Source organism: Triturus cristatus, chromosome 2_2, assembly GCF_964204655.1.
Source record: "Triturus cristatus chromosome 2_2, aTriCri1.1, whole genome shotgun sequence".
NCBI classification, from domain to species: Eukaryota; Metazoa; Chordata; class Amphibia; order Caudata; family Salamandridae; genus Triturus; species Triturus cristatus.
This window is the reverse complement of record NC_140582.1, coordinates 960,726,417-960,742,254: the sequence shown is the minus strand read 5'-3', so window position 1 is coordinate 960,742,254 and position 15,838 is coordinate 960,726,417. Positions and strand designations below refer to the sequence as shown.

At 44.6% G+C, this 15,838-nt stretch overlaps 1 protein-coding gene across 4 annotated transcripts in view; it reads right to left on the bottom strand.

Moving 5' to 3' along the window:
* Positions 1-308: 308 nt before the first annotated feature.
* Positions 309-15,838, bottom strand: part of FAM184B (family with sequence similarity 184 member B) — a 496,675-nt gene continuing 481,145 nt past the window's right edge. For all 4 annotated transcript variants that reach the window (XM_085642369.1, XM_085642370.1, XM_085642368.1 and 1 more), the window contains one exon: positions 309-817. In XM_085642369.1, the coding sequence (XP_085498495.1) occupies positions 727-817 (91 nt within the window). In that variant the 3' untranslated portion in view covers positions 309-726. The remainder of the gene's footprint in view (positions 818-15,838) is intronic.

Here is a 15,838-nt window from a genome sequence, read left to right as displayed (position 1 = left end):
CATAAAAAGGGTGGCAAACTGTCAATGTGTATCCTAACGCCCGCCCAATGGAGGGGGGGATAAAAATTGGGAATTAGGGGAAAACGTTTCTTTAACAATTAACAAAGGAAGCTTTCTTCTGTGGTTGTCCTTTGAATCATTTGTATCATTTGTGGCCTGTGAAATTATTTGCACCTCAGTAAGGTAACATCCACTCAGTCTTGCCCAGAGAAGCTTCCACAGAGATCACAGAAAGAATGCATCAAATAACTGTGCTTTCTAAACTCCAATAGCCAATGAATTTGAAATACAAGAATACTCGTGGAATTCAGTCCTTTAAACCATTTTATTACAATATCCATCAGTAAAGCAATTTTAGCTATAGCATCAGATGAACTCGAAACACATGCCACATTAGCACAGTTCTGTGCAATGATTACATTGTTCAGCGACAGAAATTATTACATGAAAGGATACTGCAAACTATAACTGCTGTGTTGCTTGAATGAATTCTTCACATTCATTCGTCACATGATATTCTGACCAAAATATATTCCTGAGATACAAATGTAGCATACCAAGGTTGTAGAAGTGCAAATTTAGGACCGCTTAGCCTTTATAAAAGGCATCTAGTTTAATTATTTCATTTTAAGGACACGTCCGTTTTCAATCGAGAACCATTTAGAGCTTCCAAACATACATTCTTCTTATGTTTCTTCATCCAAGCAGGTACAGAATCAATCATTCTTAGAATGAAAAGTATTTCGTAAACCATTCAGGACGCTTTGTTTCTTGCGCCTGGTCTTCGCTAGGCTTAGCAACAACATTAACTTGAGGCCTGGAAAGTGAAGAAAAACAACAGATGGTACATGTTAACACTATTAATAGAAAGGACCTTATATTGATACTGTGAACAACTTTTCAGGGGCGCAAGACGGGTTTTTGCATCTGTTTTCAAGAAATTGCTTAGACAATATCCACTGTGATGCTGCAGAGAACACAGCTCAGAATCACACTTCCCTCATGCTGAGGTGGCTGCTAAAACCAGACTCGAAAACCGGCCAGGGGTAATACCTTTACCTCACAGAGTAACAGTAGTTTGCCAGGAGCTTTTTTTGAAGAATACTTGCTACTAAATGAGAGAAGCTTAGGACAATTTAAGGATGGGTTTAGGAAGATACACAGACTACACTTCTAAAGTTACTGCAGCCCTAAAGACGTCAACTCAGTAGTCTAGCGAGTTTACAACAGTCTGTTCGAAGGTGCGCGAGTTGCAGAAAGTTTTGGTTGTGGCATTACAAATTACAAATCATAACTTTGTAATTTCTAAGGTTTGTGTAGTTTAGGTTGGTTTTCTATAGAAATAATAAATAAAGATTTCCCAACTATAATTTATCTTCAACCTTTGGTTTTTTTAATGGAATTTCTATATTTTTAGTGTTTGAAAACATTGGTTTTTAATCATATAATATTGTTTATTTCGCCAGTAGGTAGTTATAGTTAGGACCTATTTTCCATAGGAAATCCGCAACAATCTATTCCCAATAACTTTGGCTCTGGTTGACGAATCTTCGTGAAATTTTCAAAACTTTTGGCCAGCTCCGGTCCGCTCCTATCCTGAAAGTCTCGGGGTGATTCGTCAAGCGGGGGCCGAGGAAAAAGGGGGGGTCCCAAAACGTGTTTTCCCCATGCAATGTTCCATAGGAACCTTTAGTCGCAGCTACAGCCCGAACTGCTGAACGGAAATACACCAAATTTGGCAAAAAGGTAGCCCTTGGTTCAGAGTCGTGCCTTTTAGTTAAATGGTGTAAATCCGTTCGGTAGTTCCTGAGAAAATCAAAGTAAAATCACATATATATCTGGGCGGAGCCTAACCACACATCTCATCGTGAGATCTGATTGGCTGTCAGCACTTCATCCAAGAAGTGTTGGCAGCCATCTTGGGATCAATTTACATGATAGCACCTCATTAAAAAGCATTGCAGTTAATAGAAGGTTTTAAGACTTTAGTTACATTATAAATCATTTGTTGATGGTTCCATACTAATTTTAGGAATTTTGGTGTGTTCTAAGGTGATTTTACCATGTGAAAAAGCCTTCTGCTGGCAAATCATGAATCATGTTTGAGAGAAAACTATTTTCTCATGCGTTTCCCACAGAGGTTTGGAAAGTGATCTATAGAGCATATTTTCTGTAAATTCACATTATCTTTCTCAGTCATGTGAGAATGAAGTCTGACATTCTCAGTAAAACATGTACATCCAACAAGGGAAGAGACTGTCATTTGATTCCTTTGTGTTCTACTGCAGCTTCCCAGAGTGTTCTAAAGAACAACTAGAGCGCTAACAGTCTTACTTATGACAAAAGTATGGCACACCTGAAGCCATCTTGATTGGAATAAAGTGGTAACACTTAAAACATTTAATTTGCAAAGGAACAACATAAGGGGGTTCATTTTGCCATAGAAATTATGATTAGTACTGAAGAAAGAAAAATTAGGGCACATTTTGAATGACTTCTCAAATCCTCTTCTATTTCATGAAAAAATTCTGACATGCAGACTGAAACATGCACTTTTAATACCAGCAGCAGACTTCCGTGGTGAGCAGTAGCTTTACTACAGTGATCTAATGAGCCACTAGAGTGCTAACATTCAGAATTTATGGCAAATGTGTGACATATCTGAATACCTTCTTGATGGAATCAAAGTAAAAAACTGAAAGCATTTCCTATAGAGGAGACTGCAGTAAATGAGGAAATTAGGAAACTTCATAACAAATAAATCTCTCAAGATGGCCACCAGAGACAAAAGAGCCCAAATGCAGCACAAATATCACCCAGATGTAGCCCACATGTAGCCCAATGACAGAAATGTGCAAAACACTTTTTATTTGTTGTGTTTTTGCAGTTTTATATAGTGCAAACTTGTCAGGTATTGGAGTGCTTTACATGAGCATTGGTTACATCACACAAGAACAAATTAATTTTAGTTGTAGACATAGGGAGATTAAGTGATTTGACTAGAATCACAGAATGTCAAGCTGAAGCAGAAACTCCAACCTGGTTCCCCTGTTGCAAGGTCTGCAGCTCTGGCAGTAACACCACATCCTCTCCCCTAAGTGCAACATTTAATGAAGTGGTCAACTGGATAAAAAAACTAAAGATAACAAATAATTTAAAAGTGCTTTGTCGCTATTTGAAAACTCAGAAAATATGTCCTCATTTTCGTTTTTTAGAGCACTAACCGTAATTTTGATGCAAATAAGACCCTCTCATATATCTAATTTCTAAAGGAAATGCTCTAGGTATTACAGTTTTGATTACATCAAGATGACGTCAGGCGTTCCACACTTTTGTAATAAATATAGAATGTTAGCAATCTAGTTGTTCATTAGGATACCGTTGAGAGGCCAGGGGCACAGACTCTGAAAATTGAAGGCAGGTAGGAGGGTGCAGAGGCAACAATTTGACCACACTGGGCAGGCAGGAAGGGCAGTGGCAGCACAACAGACTATGGAGGGCAGTGGAAAGGGGGCAGGGGCAACAAACAAACAATACAGGACTGGCAAGAGAGGCAGTGGCAATATAATAGACCATTGTGGGCAGAAGGAAGACGCAGTGGTAGTACAACCATACATGCCAACAGACCCGATTCAGCAAGGAAACGTCCAAAGTTTTTAAGCTCAAATGGACTTTATTTGATCTGTCTCCTGTCTACAAACTCCTCTTTTTCAATGTAACTCAAAGGGGAAAATCAATACCCCAGTTTGTTTTCAAAAACTCCCTCTTACCAAGTTCAAAATGTTCGCAAGTATGGTACATTGGATCATGGAAGGCAGGAGGAATTGGGGTAGGGACATGGACTCGGATAACAGAGGACAGGAGAGACATGGAGTGGTGCACCAAACTGACCCTACAGGGCAGGCATCGGGGTTTGCAGCAGCACAATACACCGCACAGGGCATGCGAGATGGGAGTGCAGCACAACAATTCATAGAAAGCAATAGGGAGGGGACAGGACCATGCACATGGACAACAGAGAACAGAGGGGAAAGAGGCAATGGTAGCTAGCTGACCATAATGGACAGACAGGAGAGAAAGCTGCAGCATAACAGACCATAAAGGGCAGGAGGGATGGATCAGGGGCATTACAATGGAACAGACAAGCCAGGAGGGAGGGAATAGGGGTCTGCACATGGAAACAGAGGGCTGGGGGCAATGGGGCAAGGCAGGAGCAGCAAGATGAACATGGAGGTCAGGCAGGATGGGCACTAGAAGCAAGACACACCATGGAGAGCAACAATGAGACTATGATGCCATACAGACAGACCATGGAGGGAAGGTGGGAGGGGGTCAGGGGCAGCTAGCTGACCACACAGGGAAGGTGGGAGGGGCCGTGGCAGCACAGAAGACCATGCATGGCAAGCAGGAGGGTTAGTGGCAGCACAATGGCTATGATGGGCAAGACGGAGGGTGCAGGGGCATGCACAAAGGACCATGGAGGATAGAAGGGAAGGTCAGGACCTGGGCACAGACAAGAGAGTTCAGGGGAAGGGGCCTCACAACAGACCACGCGGGGCAGGCTGGAGGAGCAGTTGCAGCACGACAGACCAGGGAGGGCAGAAGGGTGTGGCAGTAGAATGGACCATGGAGGACAGGAAGAAGAGGATAGGGGCATGGCATGTGGACAGGCAGGGTGGAGGTGGCAGGGACAGGTTACAGTCATCTGACAATGCTAGGCAGGTGGGAGGGGAGTGGCAGCTCAACAGAACACTCAGAGTAGATAGGAGTGGCAGGTCCATGGGACATGGTGGGCAAAAAGGATGGAGCAGGGGCATGCACAAAGACATCGGAGGGCAGGGGGAAGGAGAATAGGGACAGCAAGCTAAGCACAGAGGCTAAGCAGGAGGTCAATGATGGGCCATAGAATTGGGCAATGGAGGGCAGGAGGAGTGGACTGGTACATCATGCTAGATGGAGGGCAGTGGCAGCACATCAGACCATGCATGGCAGGAGGGAGAAGGCTAGTCCATGGATTCAGACAACAGAGGATAGGGAGGAGGTGGATGGGGCAGCAAGCTAACTGTTCATAGAAGGTGGGTATTAGGAACTTTATTGTTTTTAAAATGTGTGTCTGTGCGAACTACTTAAAATATGAACAAGTATGCAGAATAATCTCACTTTTATTCAGGAAGAAGAGGACGCTTGTGACTGTGACTCCAGGCTCACTTGGCAGAAACACCCCCTGACCCTCCACCCCCCATCGCAAAATGGAATGCCCGTGAAAAAGGGTAGGTGGACGCAGTGTTATATAGAACATAGTCCTGAGAGCACGATTGAAAATGAAAACTAGATATAGTATATGGTATAAACTATGCACCAAAAAGTGTGATATAAGATGAACCGGGGCGTGAAATATAATATGCAATACATTGTGCGCAATGACAGATTCATTGGAGAGCGCGAGATAGCACAGGCACTAGCGCGTGCTATGCGATATGCGCCTTGGAGTGTAATATGCACAGGGCAGTGTTGTGTAACCTAACTAGTCTCTAAAGTTGTAATATAAAATATGTGCTGGGGAGTGTAACGTTGCATATGCACTGTGACAAAGATATGGATCCCAGATTGTAATATGTATGGCATAGCACTGTGCGTTATAACATAGGCATCGAGGAAGGCACGTTAGATGGGGCAATATAACCCGTGCGAAGACAAGTGTGGCATGACATATTCACGGGGTGGTGTTACAGTGCACATGGGCTAGAGAGTGTCATAGCATATGCACTAGCTAGTGGAATACAACACAGAGGTGTGTGGCACTCAGCAGGCAATGGTGGGTGTAACACAGCATTGGGCTCTGCCAGAAGCGCGCTGTGACTCTCAAGTGATGTTCGTCCCCTTTCCAGAGAGTAAAATAAAAAGTATTACACATCCGGCAGTGGATGTGTGTTTTATTAACCGTGAGGGGGGTTTCTTGCATAGTTTTGGTCGAATTTTTGTCGAATCCCCTTTGAATGGCTTGGTGTGCATGTGTATTAAATGTGCCCGTCAATAGCTACCCATGTTTGTATAAATAAACGACAAGGGTGTCTACCGGGATTAGGCACGGTAGGGCATCAGACATGTCAGAGCTTCACTAGTGGTGTAAATACATTCCACGTGGATTCATTGTATGCATAGTCGCCTTTTAATGAATATCACTCAAATCGTCATGGTGATAGGTACGTACGGTTTGTCCAGCGTGTCCTAGGTGTGCCTATAATTATATATTTTTTTTAAATAATAAAAAACAGTGCCCGGCCCTGGGGATTGGGGTCAAAAAAATATAATTAGGAGACAGGCCCTAGGGGATGGGGTCATCAGGGCCAATAAATTAGAATAAGAAGGGGAACCACCCAGCCCCCCTTCTTAAAAAATTAAAATATATAAAAGACTGGCATTGTGCCGGAGGCCACGCCCTCTCTTTGCAGCACTCTGCAAACACGCCCCCTGGCGAATTGTAAGTTGGGGAATTAATTCCTCTTCAATACTGAGGGTCCCTGAGGGCCAACTAGCCCAACAGGCATCTCCAGTATGCGCCAGGGAGCTGCGCTGCAGACAGGTGTTCTGAGGCCAAGCCCCTTTTTACACCTCTCTGCAACGCAGCTCTGTGGCGCTTACTGGAGGTACCTAGTGGTCTAGTTTGACCCTAGGGACCCTTAGGATTCAAGGGGACTTAATCTCTCAACTTAGAACAGCCACAGGGCGCGTTTACACAGTGGTGAAGGGAGGGGACGGGGCCCGAGGTGACGTGTGCAAACACGCACTATGGCACGTTTTAAATTGGGGATATAATTTCCCTTCAATACTGAGGGCCCCTGGGGGCTAACTAGCCCTCCAAGTGCTTCCAGTAAGCACCACTGAGCTGCATTGCAGAGAGGTGGTCCAGGCCGTGCCACTTTTTACACCTCTCTGCAACGCAGCTCTGTGGCACTTACTGGAGGTACCTAGTGGGCTAGTTGGACCCTAGGGACCCTCAGGATTCAAATGAACTTAATCTCCCAACTAAAAACGGACACAGGTCGTGTTTACACAGTGGTGAAAGGAGGGGACAGGGCCTGAGTTAACGTGTGCAAAAACGCCCTGTGGCCTGTTTTAAGAGGTAGTTTTAATCCCCCTGCCCTATTATATACTAGGGGCTTACAGAGGAGGTCATGCTAATCACAGGGGGACCCCAACGCATAATGTTCCCTAGTGTATTTAGGTGTTTTCACTGTATTCTAAGTGTCTTTTAACATAGCACTGGCTCTAGGACTGGTTAGTCAGACTCAGTTACCACCAGTATCCGTCTGAAAAAGTTGAGGGTACAGGATGATTTTGCAACAAGGCTTCTTTCTGCTCTTCTTTTTGTTCTTTCAGCACGTTATCCTTCTTCCTGCACTTTTCTTCGTCTTTGAGGAATTCTGTTGCTTCTTTCTGCAATTCTTTTTTTTCTTTCTGTGCATTTTTTCTTCTTTCTTCACATGTCCTATCTCTGTAGGCATAGTTAGAAATTAGCATTTAAAAAACCTTTGAAATTCACAGAAAAAACCATAGGTTTCAGGCACGTTATAGTTAGGAATTAGCATTTAAAAAACCTCAGAAATTCACTGAAAAAACCATAGGTTTCAGGGGTGTTATAGTTAGCTGGACTTTTCACTTGTACAAAACCATTGAAATTCCCCCGTTATAGTTAGTTCAGCTAACTATAACTCGCGCGCCCACAATGCACTGCTGATGACGTCACATATTACATCACTCATGACATGGTCAGTGACATCACTCATGACATCACTGATGACATCTCAAATGACATCACTGATGTCATTTGCAGTGCATTGCGGGCGCGCGAGTTATAGTTAGCTGAACTAACTAGAACGGGGGAATTTCAATGGTTTTGTGCAAGTGAAAAGTCCAGCTAACTATAACACCCCTGAAACCTATGGTTTTTTCAGTGAATTTCTGAGGTTTTTTAAATGCTAATTCCTAACTATAACGTGCCTGAAACCTATGGTTTTTTCTGTGTAAATATATATATATATATATATATATATATATATATACTACTGGAGGTCACCAGTAGATAGTTATAGTTAGGACCTATTATCCATACGAAATCTGCAACATTCTATTTAGAATAACTTTGGCGCCGGTTGACGAATCTTCGTGAAATTTTCAAAACTCGTGGCCTGCTCCGGTCTGCTCCTATCCTAAAGTCTCGGGGTGATACGTCAAGCAGGGGCTGAGAAAAAATGGGGGTCCCAAAACGTGTTTTCCCCATGCAATTTTCCATAGGGACCTTTAGTCACAGCTACAGCCCGAACTGCTGAACGGAATTACACCAAATTTGGCAGAAAGGTAGACCTTGGTTCAGAGTCGTGCCTTTTGCTGAAATGGTGTAAATCCGTTCAGTAGTTCCTGAGAAAATCAAAAGTAAAATCACATATATATCTGGGCGGATCCTAACCACACATCTCATCGTGAGATCTGATTGGCTGTCAGCACTTCATCCAAGAAGTGTTGGCAGCCATCTTGGGATCAATATACATGATAGCACCTCATTAAAAAGCATTGCAGTTAATAGAAGGTTTTAAGACTTTAGTTACAGTATAAATCACTTTTTGATGGTACCATACTCATTTTAGGAATTGTAGTATGTTCTAAGGTGAATTTACCATGTGAAAAAGCCTTCTGCTGAGATATCATGAATCATGTTTGAGAGAGAACTATTTTCTCATGTTTTCCCACAGAGGTTTGGAAGGTGATCTATAAGCTAAACTGAGAGCATATTTTCAGTAAATTCACATTATCTTTCTCAGTCATGTGAGAATGAAGTCTGACATTATCAGTAAAACATGTACATCCAACAAGGGCACAGACTGTCAGTTGAATCCTTTGTGTTCTACTGCAGCTTCCCAGAGTGTTCCAAAGAACAACTAGAGTGCTAACAGTCTTACTTATGACAAAATGGAACACCTGAAGCCATCTTGATTGGAAAACAGTGGTAACACTTAAAACATTTAATTTGCAAAGGAACAAAATGAGAGTGTTCATTTTGCCATAGAAATTATGATTAGTGCTGCAGAAAGAAAAATTAGGGCACATTTTGACTTCTCAAATCCTCTTCTATTTCGTACAAACATTCTGACATGCAGACTGAAACATGCACTTTGAATACCAGCAGCAGACTTCCCTGGTGAGCAGTAGCTTTACTACAGTGATCTAATGAGCAACTAGAGTGCTACCATTCAGAATTTATGGCAAATGTGTGACACATCTGAATGCCTTCTTGAAGGAAGCAAAGTAAACAAGCATTGAAAATGCAATAGGTCTCGCCCTCGTTTAAGTTAAAGCAATTCTGTTTGTAATTAGGTGGCTTTTTAGCTTTGCTTTTATTAGTGTTTTTCAAACTTTCATGTACATAACATGCATATGCATGCATATATGTATATGTATGCATGCATTTATATTTTTATTTATATAGCTATGCAGATTATATATATGTTTATATATGTATGTATGTATATATATATATACATACACATACATATATATAAATGCATATGCATATAAATATGTGCATATGTGTGCGTGTAGAGAGAGGTAGAGGTGTAGAGTTAGAGAGGTAGAGGTAGAGAGGTAGAGAGTAGTACAGAGAGAGGTAGAGAGAGGTAAAGAGTAGAGAGTGAGTAATAGAGAGTAGAGAGTGAGCACTAGAGAGTAGTAGAGAGAGTAGCAGTGAGTGAGTAGGAGAGAGTAGTAGAGTGAGTAGTAGTGAGTGAGTAGTAGAGAGTGCGTAGTAGAGAGTAGAAGAGTGAGTCGTAGAGAGTAGTAGAGAGTGAGTAGTAGAGAGTAGTAGAGAGTGAGTAGTAGAGAGTGAGTAGTAGAGTGAGTAGTAGAGAGTAAGTAGAGAGTAGTAGAGAGTAGTAGAGTGTGAGTAGTAGAGAGTGAGTAGTAGAGTGAGTGGTGGAGAGAGAGTAGTTGATAGTGAGTAGTAGAGAGTAGTAGAGAGTGAGTAGTAGAGAGAGAGTAGTAGAGTGAGTAGTAGAGAGTAGTAAAGAGTGAGTACTAGAGAGTAGTTGAGAGCGAGTAGTAGAGAGCAAGTAGTAGAGAGTGTAGTAGAGTGAGTAGTAGAGAGTAGTAGAGAGTGAGTAGTAGAGAGAGTAGAAGAGAGTGAGAAGTAGAGAGAGTAAGAGAGAGTAGTACAGTAGTAGAGAGTGAGAAGTAGAGAGTAGTTGAGAGCGAGTAGTAGAGAGTGAGAAGTAGAGAGTGAGTAGTAGAGAGTGAGTAGTAGAGAGTAGTAGAGATTGAGTAGTAGAGAGAAAGTAGTAGAGTAGTAGAGAGTGAGTGGTAGAGAGTAGTGGAGTGAGTAGTAGAGAATAGTAGAGAGTGAGTAGTTGAGAGTAGTAGAGAGTAGTAGAGTAGTAGAGAGTGAGTAATAGAGAGTGAGTAGTAGAGATTAGTAGAGTAGTAGAGAGTGAGTAGTAGAGAGTGAGCAGTAGAGAGTAGAAGAGAGCGAGTAGTAGAGATTAGTGGAGAGCGATTAGTAGAGAGCGAGTAGTAGAGTGTTAGTAGAGAGTGAGTAGTAGAGAGTGAATAGTAGAGAGTGAGTAGTAGAGAGTGAGTAGTAGAGAGTGAATAGTAGAGAGTGAGTAGTAGAGAGTGGTAGAGTGAGTAGTAGAGAGAGAGTAGTAGAGAGTGAGTAGTAGAGAGTGAGTGGTAGAGAGTAGTAGATTGAGTATTAGAGAGTGGTAGAGTGAGTAGTAGAGTGAATAGTAGAGAGTAGTAGTAGAGAATAGTAGAGAGTGAGTAGTAGAGAGTGAGTAGTAGAGTAGTAGCGAGTGAGTAGTAGAGAGTAATAGAGAATGAGTAGTAGAGAGTGAGTAGTAGAGAGTAGTAGAGTGAGTAGTAGAGAGTGAGTAGTAGAGAGTAATAGAGAGTGAGTAGTAGAGAGTGAGTAGTAGAGAGTAGTAGAGTAGTAGAGAGTGAGTAGTAGAGAGAGTGGTAGAGTGAGTAGTAGAGTAGTAGAGAGTGAGAAGTAGAGTAGTAGAGAGTGAGTAGTACAGAGTGAATAGTAGAGAGTGAGTAGTAGAGAGTGAGTAGTAGAGAGTAGTAGAGAGTGAGTAGCAGAGTAGTAGAGAGTAGTCAGTCAGTGTCAGTCAGTCAGTGTCAGTCAGTTAGTGTCAGTGTCAGTCAGTCAGTGTCAGTCAGTCGGTCAGTGTCAGTCAATCAGTGTCAGTCAATCAGTGTCAGTCAGTGTCAGTCAGTCAGTGTCAGTCAATCAGTGTCAGTCAATCAGTGTCAGTCAATCAGTCAGTGTCAGTCAATCAGTGTCAGTCAGTTTCAGTAAATCAGTGTCAGTCAGTGTCAGTCAGTCAGTGTCAGCTAGAGCAGCTCTGCTGACCTGGTTCTCTGGCTCTAAAGCAGCTCTGCTAGCCTGGTTCTCTGGCTCTAGAGCAGCTCTGCTGACCTGGTTCTCTCCCTCTAAAGCAGCTCTGCTGACCTGGTTTCTCTGGCTCTAGAGCAGCTCTGCTGACCTGGTTCTATGGCTCTAAAGCAGTTATGCTGACCTGGTTCTCTGGCTCTAGAGCAGCTCTGCTGACCTGGTCTCTTGGCTCTAAAGCAGCTCTGCTGACCTGGTTCTCTGGCTCTAGAGCAGCTCTGCTGACCTGGTTCTCTGACTCTAAAGCAGCTCTGCTGACCTGGTTTTCTCCCTCTAAATCAGATCTTCTGATCTGGTTCTCTGCCTCTAGAGCAGCTATGCTGACCTGGTTCTATGACTCTAAAGCAGCTCTGCTGACCTGGTTCTCTGGTTCTAGAGCAGCTTGCTGACCTCGTTCCCCGGCTCTAAAGCAGCTCTGCTGACCTGGTTCTCTGCCTCTAGAGCAGTTCTGCTGACCTGGTTCTCTGCCTCTAGAGCAGCTCTGCGGACCTGGTTCTTTAGCTCTAAAGCAGCTTTGCTGACCTGGTTCTCTGGCTCTAAAACAGCTCTGCTGACCTGATTCTCTCCCTCTAAAGAGCTCTGCTGACATGGTTCTCTGGCTCTAAAGCAATTCTGCTGACCTGGTTCTCTGCCTCTAGAGCAGCTCTGCTGACCTGGTTCTCTGGCTCTACAACGGCTCTGCTGACCTGGTTTCTCTGGCTCTACAGCAGCTCTGCTGACCTGGTTCTCTGCACTCAGGATGCACGCACTCGACTTCGCGAAAATATATTTAAAAATAATATAAGTTTATTATAAGTACAAATATATTATTTTTATGAATATCTTAGATAATCTCTTGCCCTAATATGTATATTAAAGACACATAGTCGCGCACCCAGTGAGCCCCAGCACGTATATGACGTCACGCGGGACCCGCAACCGCGCAAGCATCTCGTACCGTAATGCGCATGTGTCGCGAATGCGCAGGAGCAGGAGTTTTTTTTTGCAATTTTCAGAAAAATATATAATGTTATTTAATGAATAAAATATTTATAAATAAACAGTTACAAAACTGTAGAAAATCAGCACAAAAAAAATAGGTATAACTACTATTACACTTAAAAATTAGCATTTAAATAACCTTTAAAATTCACTGAAGGCAGCCGAGGAAGATGGCCGAGATAACTTGGACCCTCCTGAGGCGCAGCCGGGAGTAGAAGGAGACAGAACTATTCACTATTTTTAAAACTTAAAATACTGTATTTTTGTCACTTGGATTTTAATTCACTCACCCCTCCTGGGACACATCCTCTGTGTGCAGGCACCCTTCCACGCTGAAAACGAGCGCTGGGAAGGGCGAAATCGCCGCATATCCCGCCTAATTATCTCCCCTCGCCCTGATTGGGCACGCCCTCTAGAGGCCACGCCCCCTTAGTGCTAGCTATAAAAAACGCGCTGAACTACTTGCTCAACTGCAGATCCCTGCCCAAACACAGGGCAGAGTTCGCATTATTGCTGGAAGAACGTATGCCAGACATTGTCTTCCTAACAGAAACCTGGCTGGCCACAGATTCGGACCCCGCGGTAATCACAGCCCTCCCTCCCGGCTTCCAAATCATTCGGCAGGACCGCCCTGAGGGCAGAGGAGGAGGTCTAGCTATTATCTATAAAGACCAATTCCTCTGTCGAGTAATTCCGGAGACCATCCCTGACTGCGAGAGCCTAGCCTTCTGCCTCGAACTCTCCCCTAACACCTGCTTCACAGGTACTCTAATTTACCGCCCTCCAGGCCCTCCCAAACAATTCCACAATCTTCTCGCCTCGATTGTGGCGGAACGCGTCAGCACTTCCTCGAACTTCACCCTGTTAGGGGATCTTAACTGCCACTTTGACTCCACAACCGATCACATAGCCACTATGATGATAAATGTCCTAGCAGCGCTGCAGCTAACCCAAATCGTTAGGTCCTCCACTCACGTCAAAGGCCATTTGCTGGACCCTGTGTTCAGCAATTGCGCAGATCTTACATCTAGCCTACCAATCCCCCTTCCATGGACTGACCATTTACTAGTCCCCTTCACCTGGACCACACTCAAACCCCCAACCATTAAACCCACAGTACGAATAGCCAGAGCCTGGTCCCGCCTTCCAGTCGACAAATGGATGAGCAAACTCGCTAGCAACCCTCCTCTCCATAATAAGGATCCACGCCTAGCTGACCAGACCTATGAAGACTGGATCACCTAATCCCTTGACAACATTCTCCCCAAAAGAAAAACCACTCTAAAACGTTCCCACAAATCGGCACCATGGTATTCAGAGGCCCTTAGGGCAAAGAAACGCCTACGCAGGAAAGCTGAAAGGAAATGGCGTCTGGACTTCTCTCCAATAGGAAAAACCCAATACCGAACGCTACTTAAAGAGTACAAAGAAGAAATCAAAGCCACTCAAGCGGCATATTTTTCTAACAAAATCATGTCAGCCAAATCAAAACCTAGGGAGATTTTCCTAATAGTAAAAAATCTCTCCAAGCTACCACCCAGCCTACCTGTAACCACATCCACAGAGCATTGCAACAATGTGGCAGCCTTTTTCCACCCAAAAATTGACAAAATCTACGCCTCCTTTCCCCCCCTGGCCACCTCCGTTCCAGCCTCGACTAACACAGTCTTGGCACACCCTACCTCACAGACTCCCACTACACTAGCTCACTTCCCCCCCCTAGATCTGGCATCTCTGGAAACTGTAGCCCGGAAAGTCAAATCTGGCTCCCCCAACGACCCAGCCCCACCAGACATTATAATGTCGGCATCTCAGGTCACCCTACCCATCATAATGGACCTCCTGAATGCCTCTATCTCCTCCGGCACGGTCCCTCCTGGATGGAAACGGGCCATGGTTAAAGCACTGCTGAAGAAACCCAGTTTGGACCCATTAGACTTCAGCAACTATCGGCCAATCTCCCTGCTTCCCTGGCTGAGCAAGGTGTTGGAGAAATACATCAACAGCCTTCTGGTCACCTTCCTAGAAACCAACCAACTGCTAGACCCCACCCAGACAGGCTTCCGACCCAAGCACGGAACCGAGATCGCCCTCCTCAAGGTCACCGAGGAATCCAGAAAAATCTTGGACCAAGGAGGATCAGTGGCAGTGATCCTCCTTGACCTCAGCGCGGCCTTTGACACGGTCAGCCATGACATCCTGCTGAACCGTCTGTCTAATGTTGGCGTCAAGCACCAGGCTTGGCTATGGTTCGAGTCCTTCCTGAAAGACAGATCCTTTCAGGTATTGACGGTGAATCAGTATCTACCAGCAGACCTTTAAGGTGCGGGGTCCCACAAGGCTCCTCTTTAAGCCCGGCGCTATTTAACATTTATATGAGGCCACTGGCTGAGGTTGTTCGTCCGTATGGAGTTAAGATCATCTCCTATGCGGACGACACCCAACTGGTGGTCTCACTGGCACATGAGGCCAACATTCCCATGAGCGGGGGACTCTGTAAATGCCTTGAGGAAGTAAAGAGCTGGATGTCTTCCTCATCACTCAAGCTAAACGGGGACAAGACGGAGCTGATGCTTCTAGGTCCCGCGAATCCTAGCTCCTTCAATTCCCTGTGGCCACCCTGTCTGGGCACCCCCCCAACACCCAAGGACAACATCAGGAGTCTTGGGGTGTGGCTCGATAAATCCCTGTCATTCGACACACAAGCTACCAAACTTTCCGCCACCTGTTTTGGCCTTCTTAAAATGCTCAAAAAAATTCTTCATCTTTTACCCATGGAGGCAAAACAAGTGGCCATCCAGGGTCTGATCCAGTCCCGCCTGGACTTCAATAACGTCCTATACCTCGCTGCACCAGACTACACACTGCGGAGACTTCAAACAGTACAGAACTGTGCAGCTCGGACACTGCTCCAGCTCCCACTCCGACAATCCGTCAGAGCTAGTCTGACCAGTCTACACTGGCTGCCAGTCCGCCAAAGAATCCACTTCAAAGCCTTGTGTATTGCCCACCTGGCTTTCTGGGACAAAGGCCCAATCATCACCCGCGACCTAATCTCTCACTACCATCCAAGCAGAAACCTACGGTCAAACCAGACTTTTCTGGCCACCGCACCAAGAATAAAAAGAGCCAGAGCAGGTGGTAGGACCTTCACCCATAACGCTTCCAAGCTATGGAACGCCCTTCCTCTTCATCTGAGAGCCAATTCTAATCTTACCTCATTCCGGAAACAGCTCAAGACTCTTCTTTTCAACTCCCCACAATAATTCTGGTAACTATCCCCGCCTCTGCCTATACATCTGTCGGTCCCTCAGCGCTTGGACGCCCCCGGGCATCAATCGCGCTTAATAAATCCACATACAAATACAAATACTCTAGCGCGGCTCCGGAGCCGGGCGCCCAAACCCGCACCGA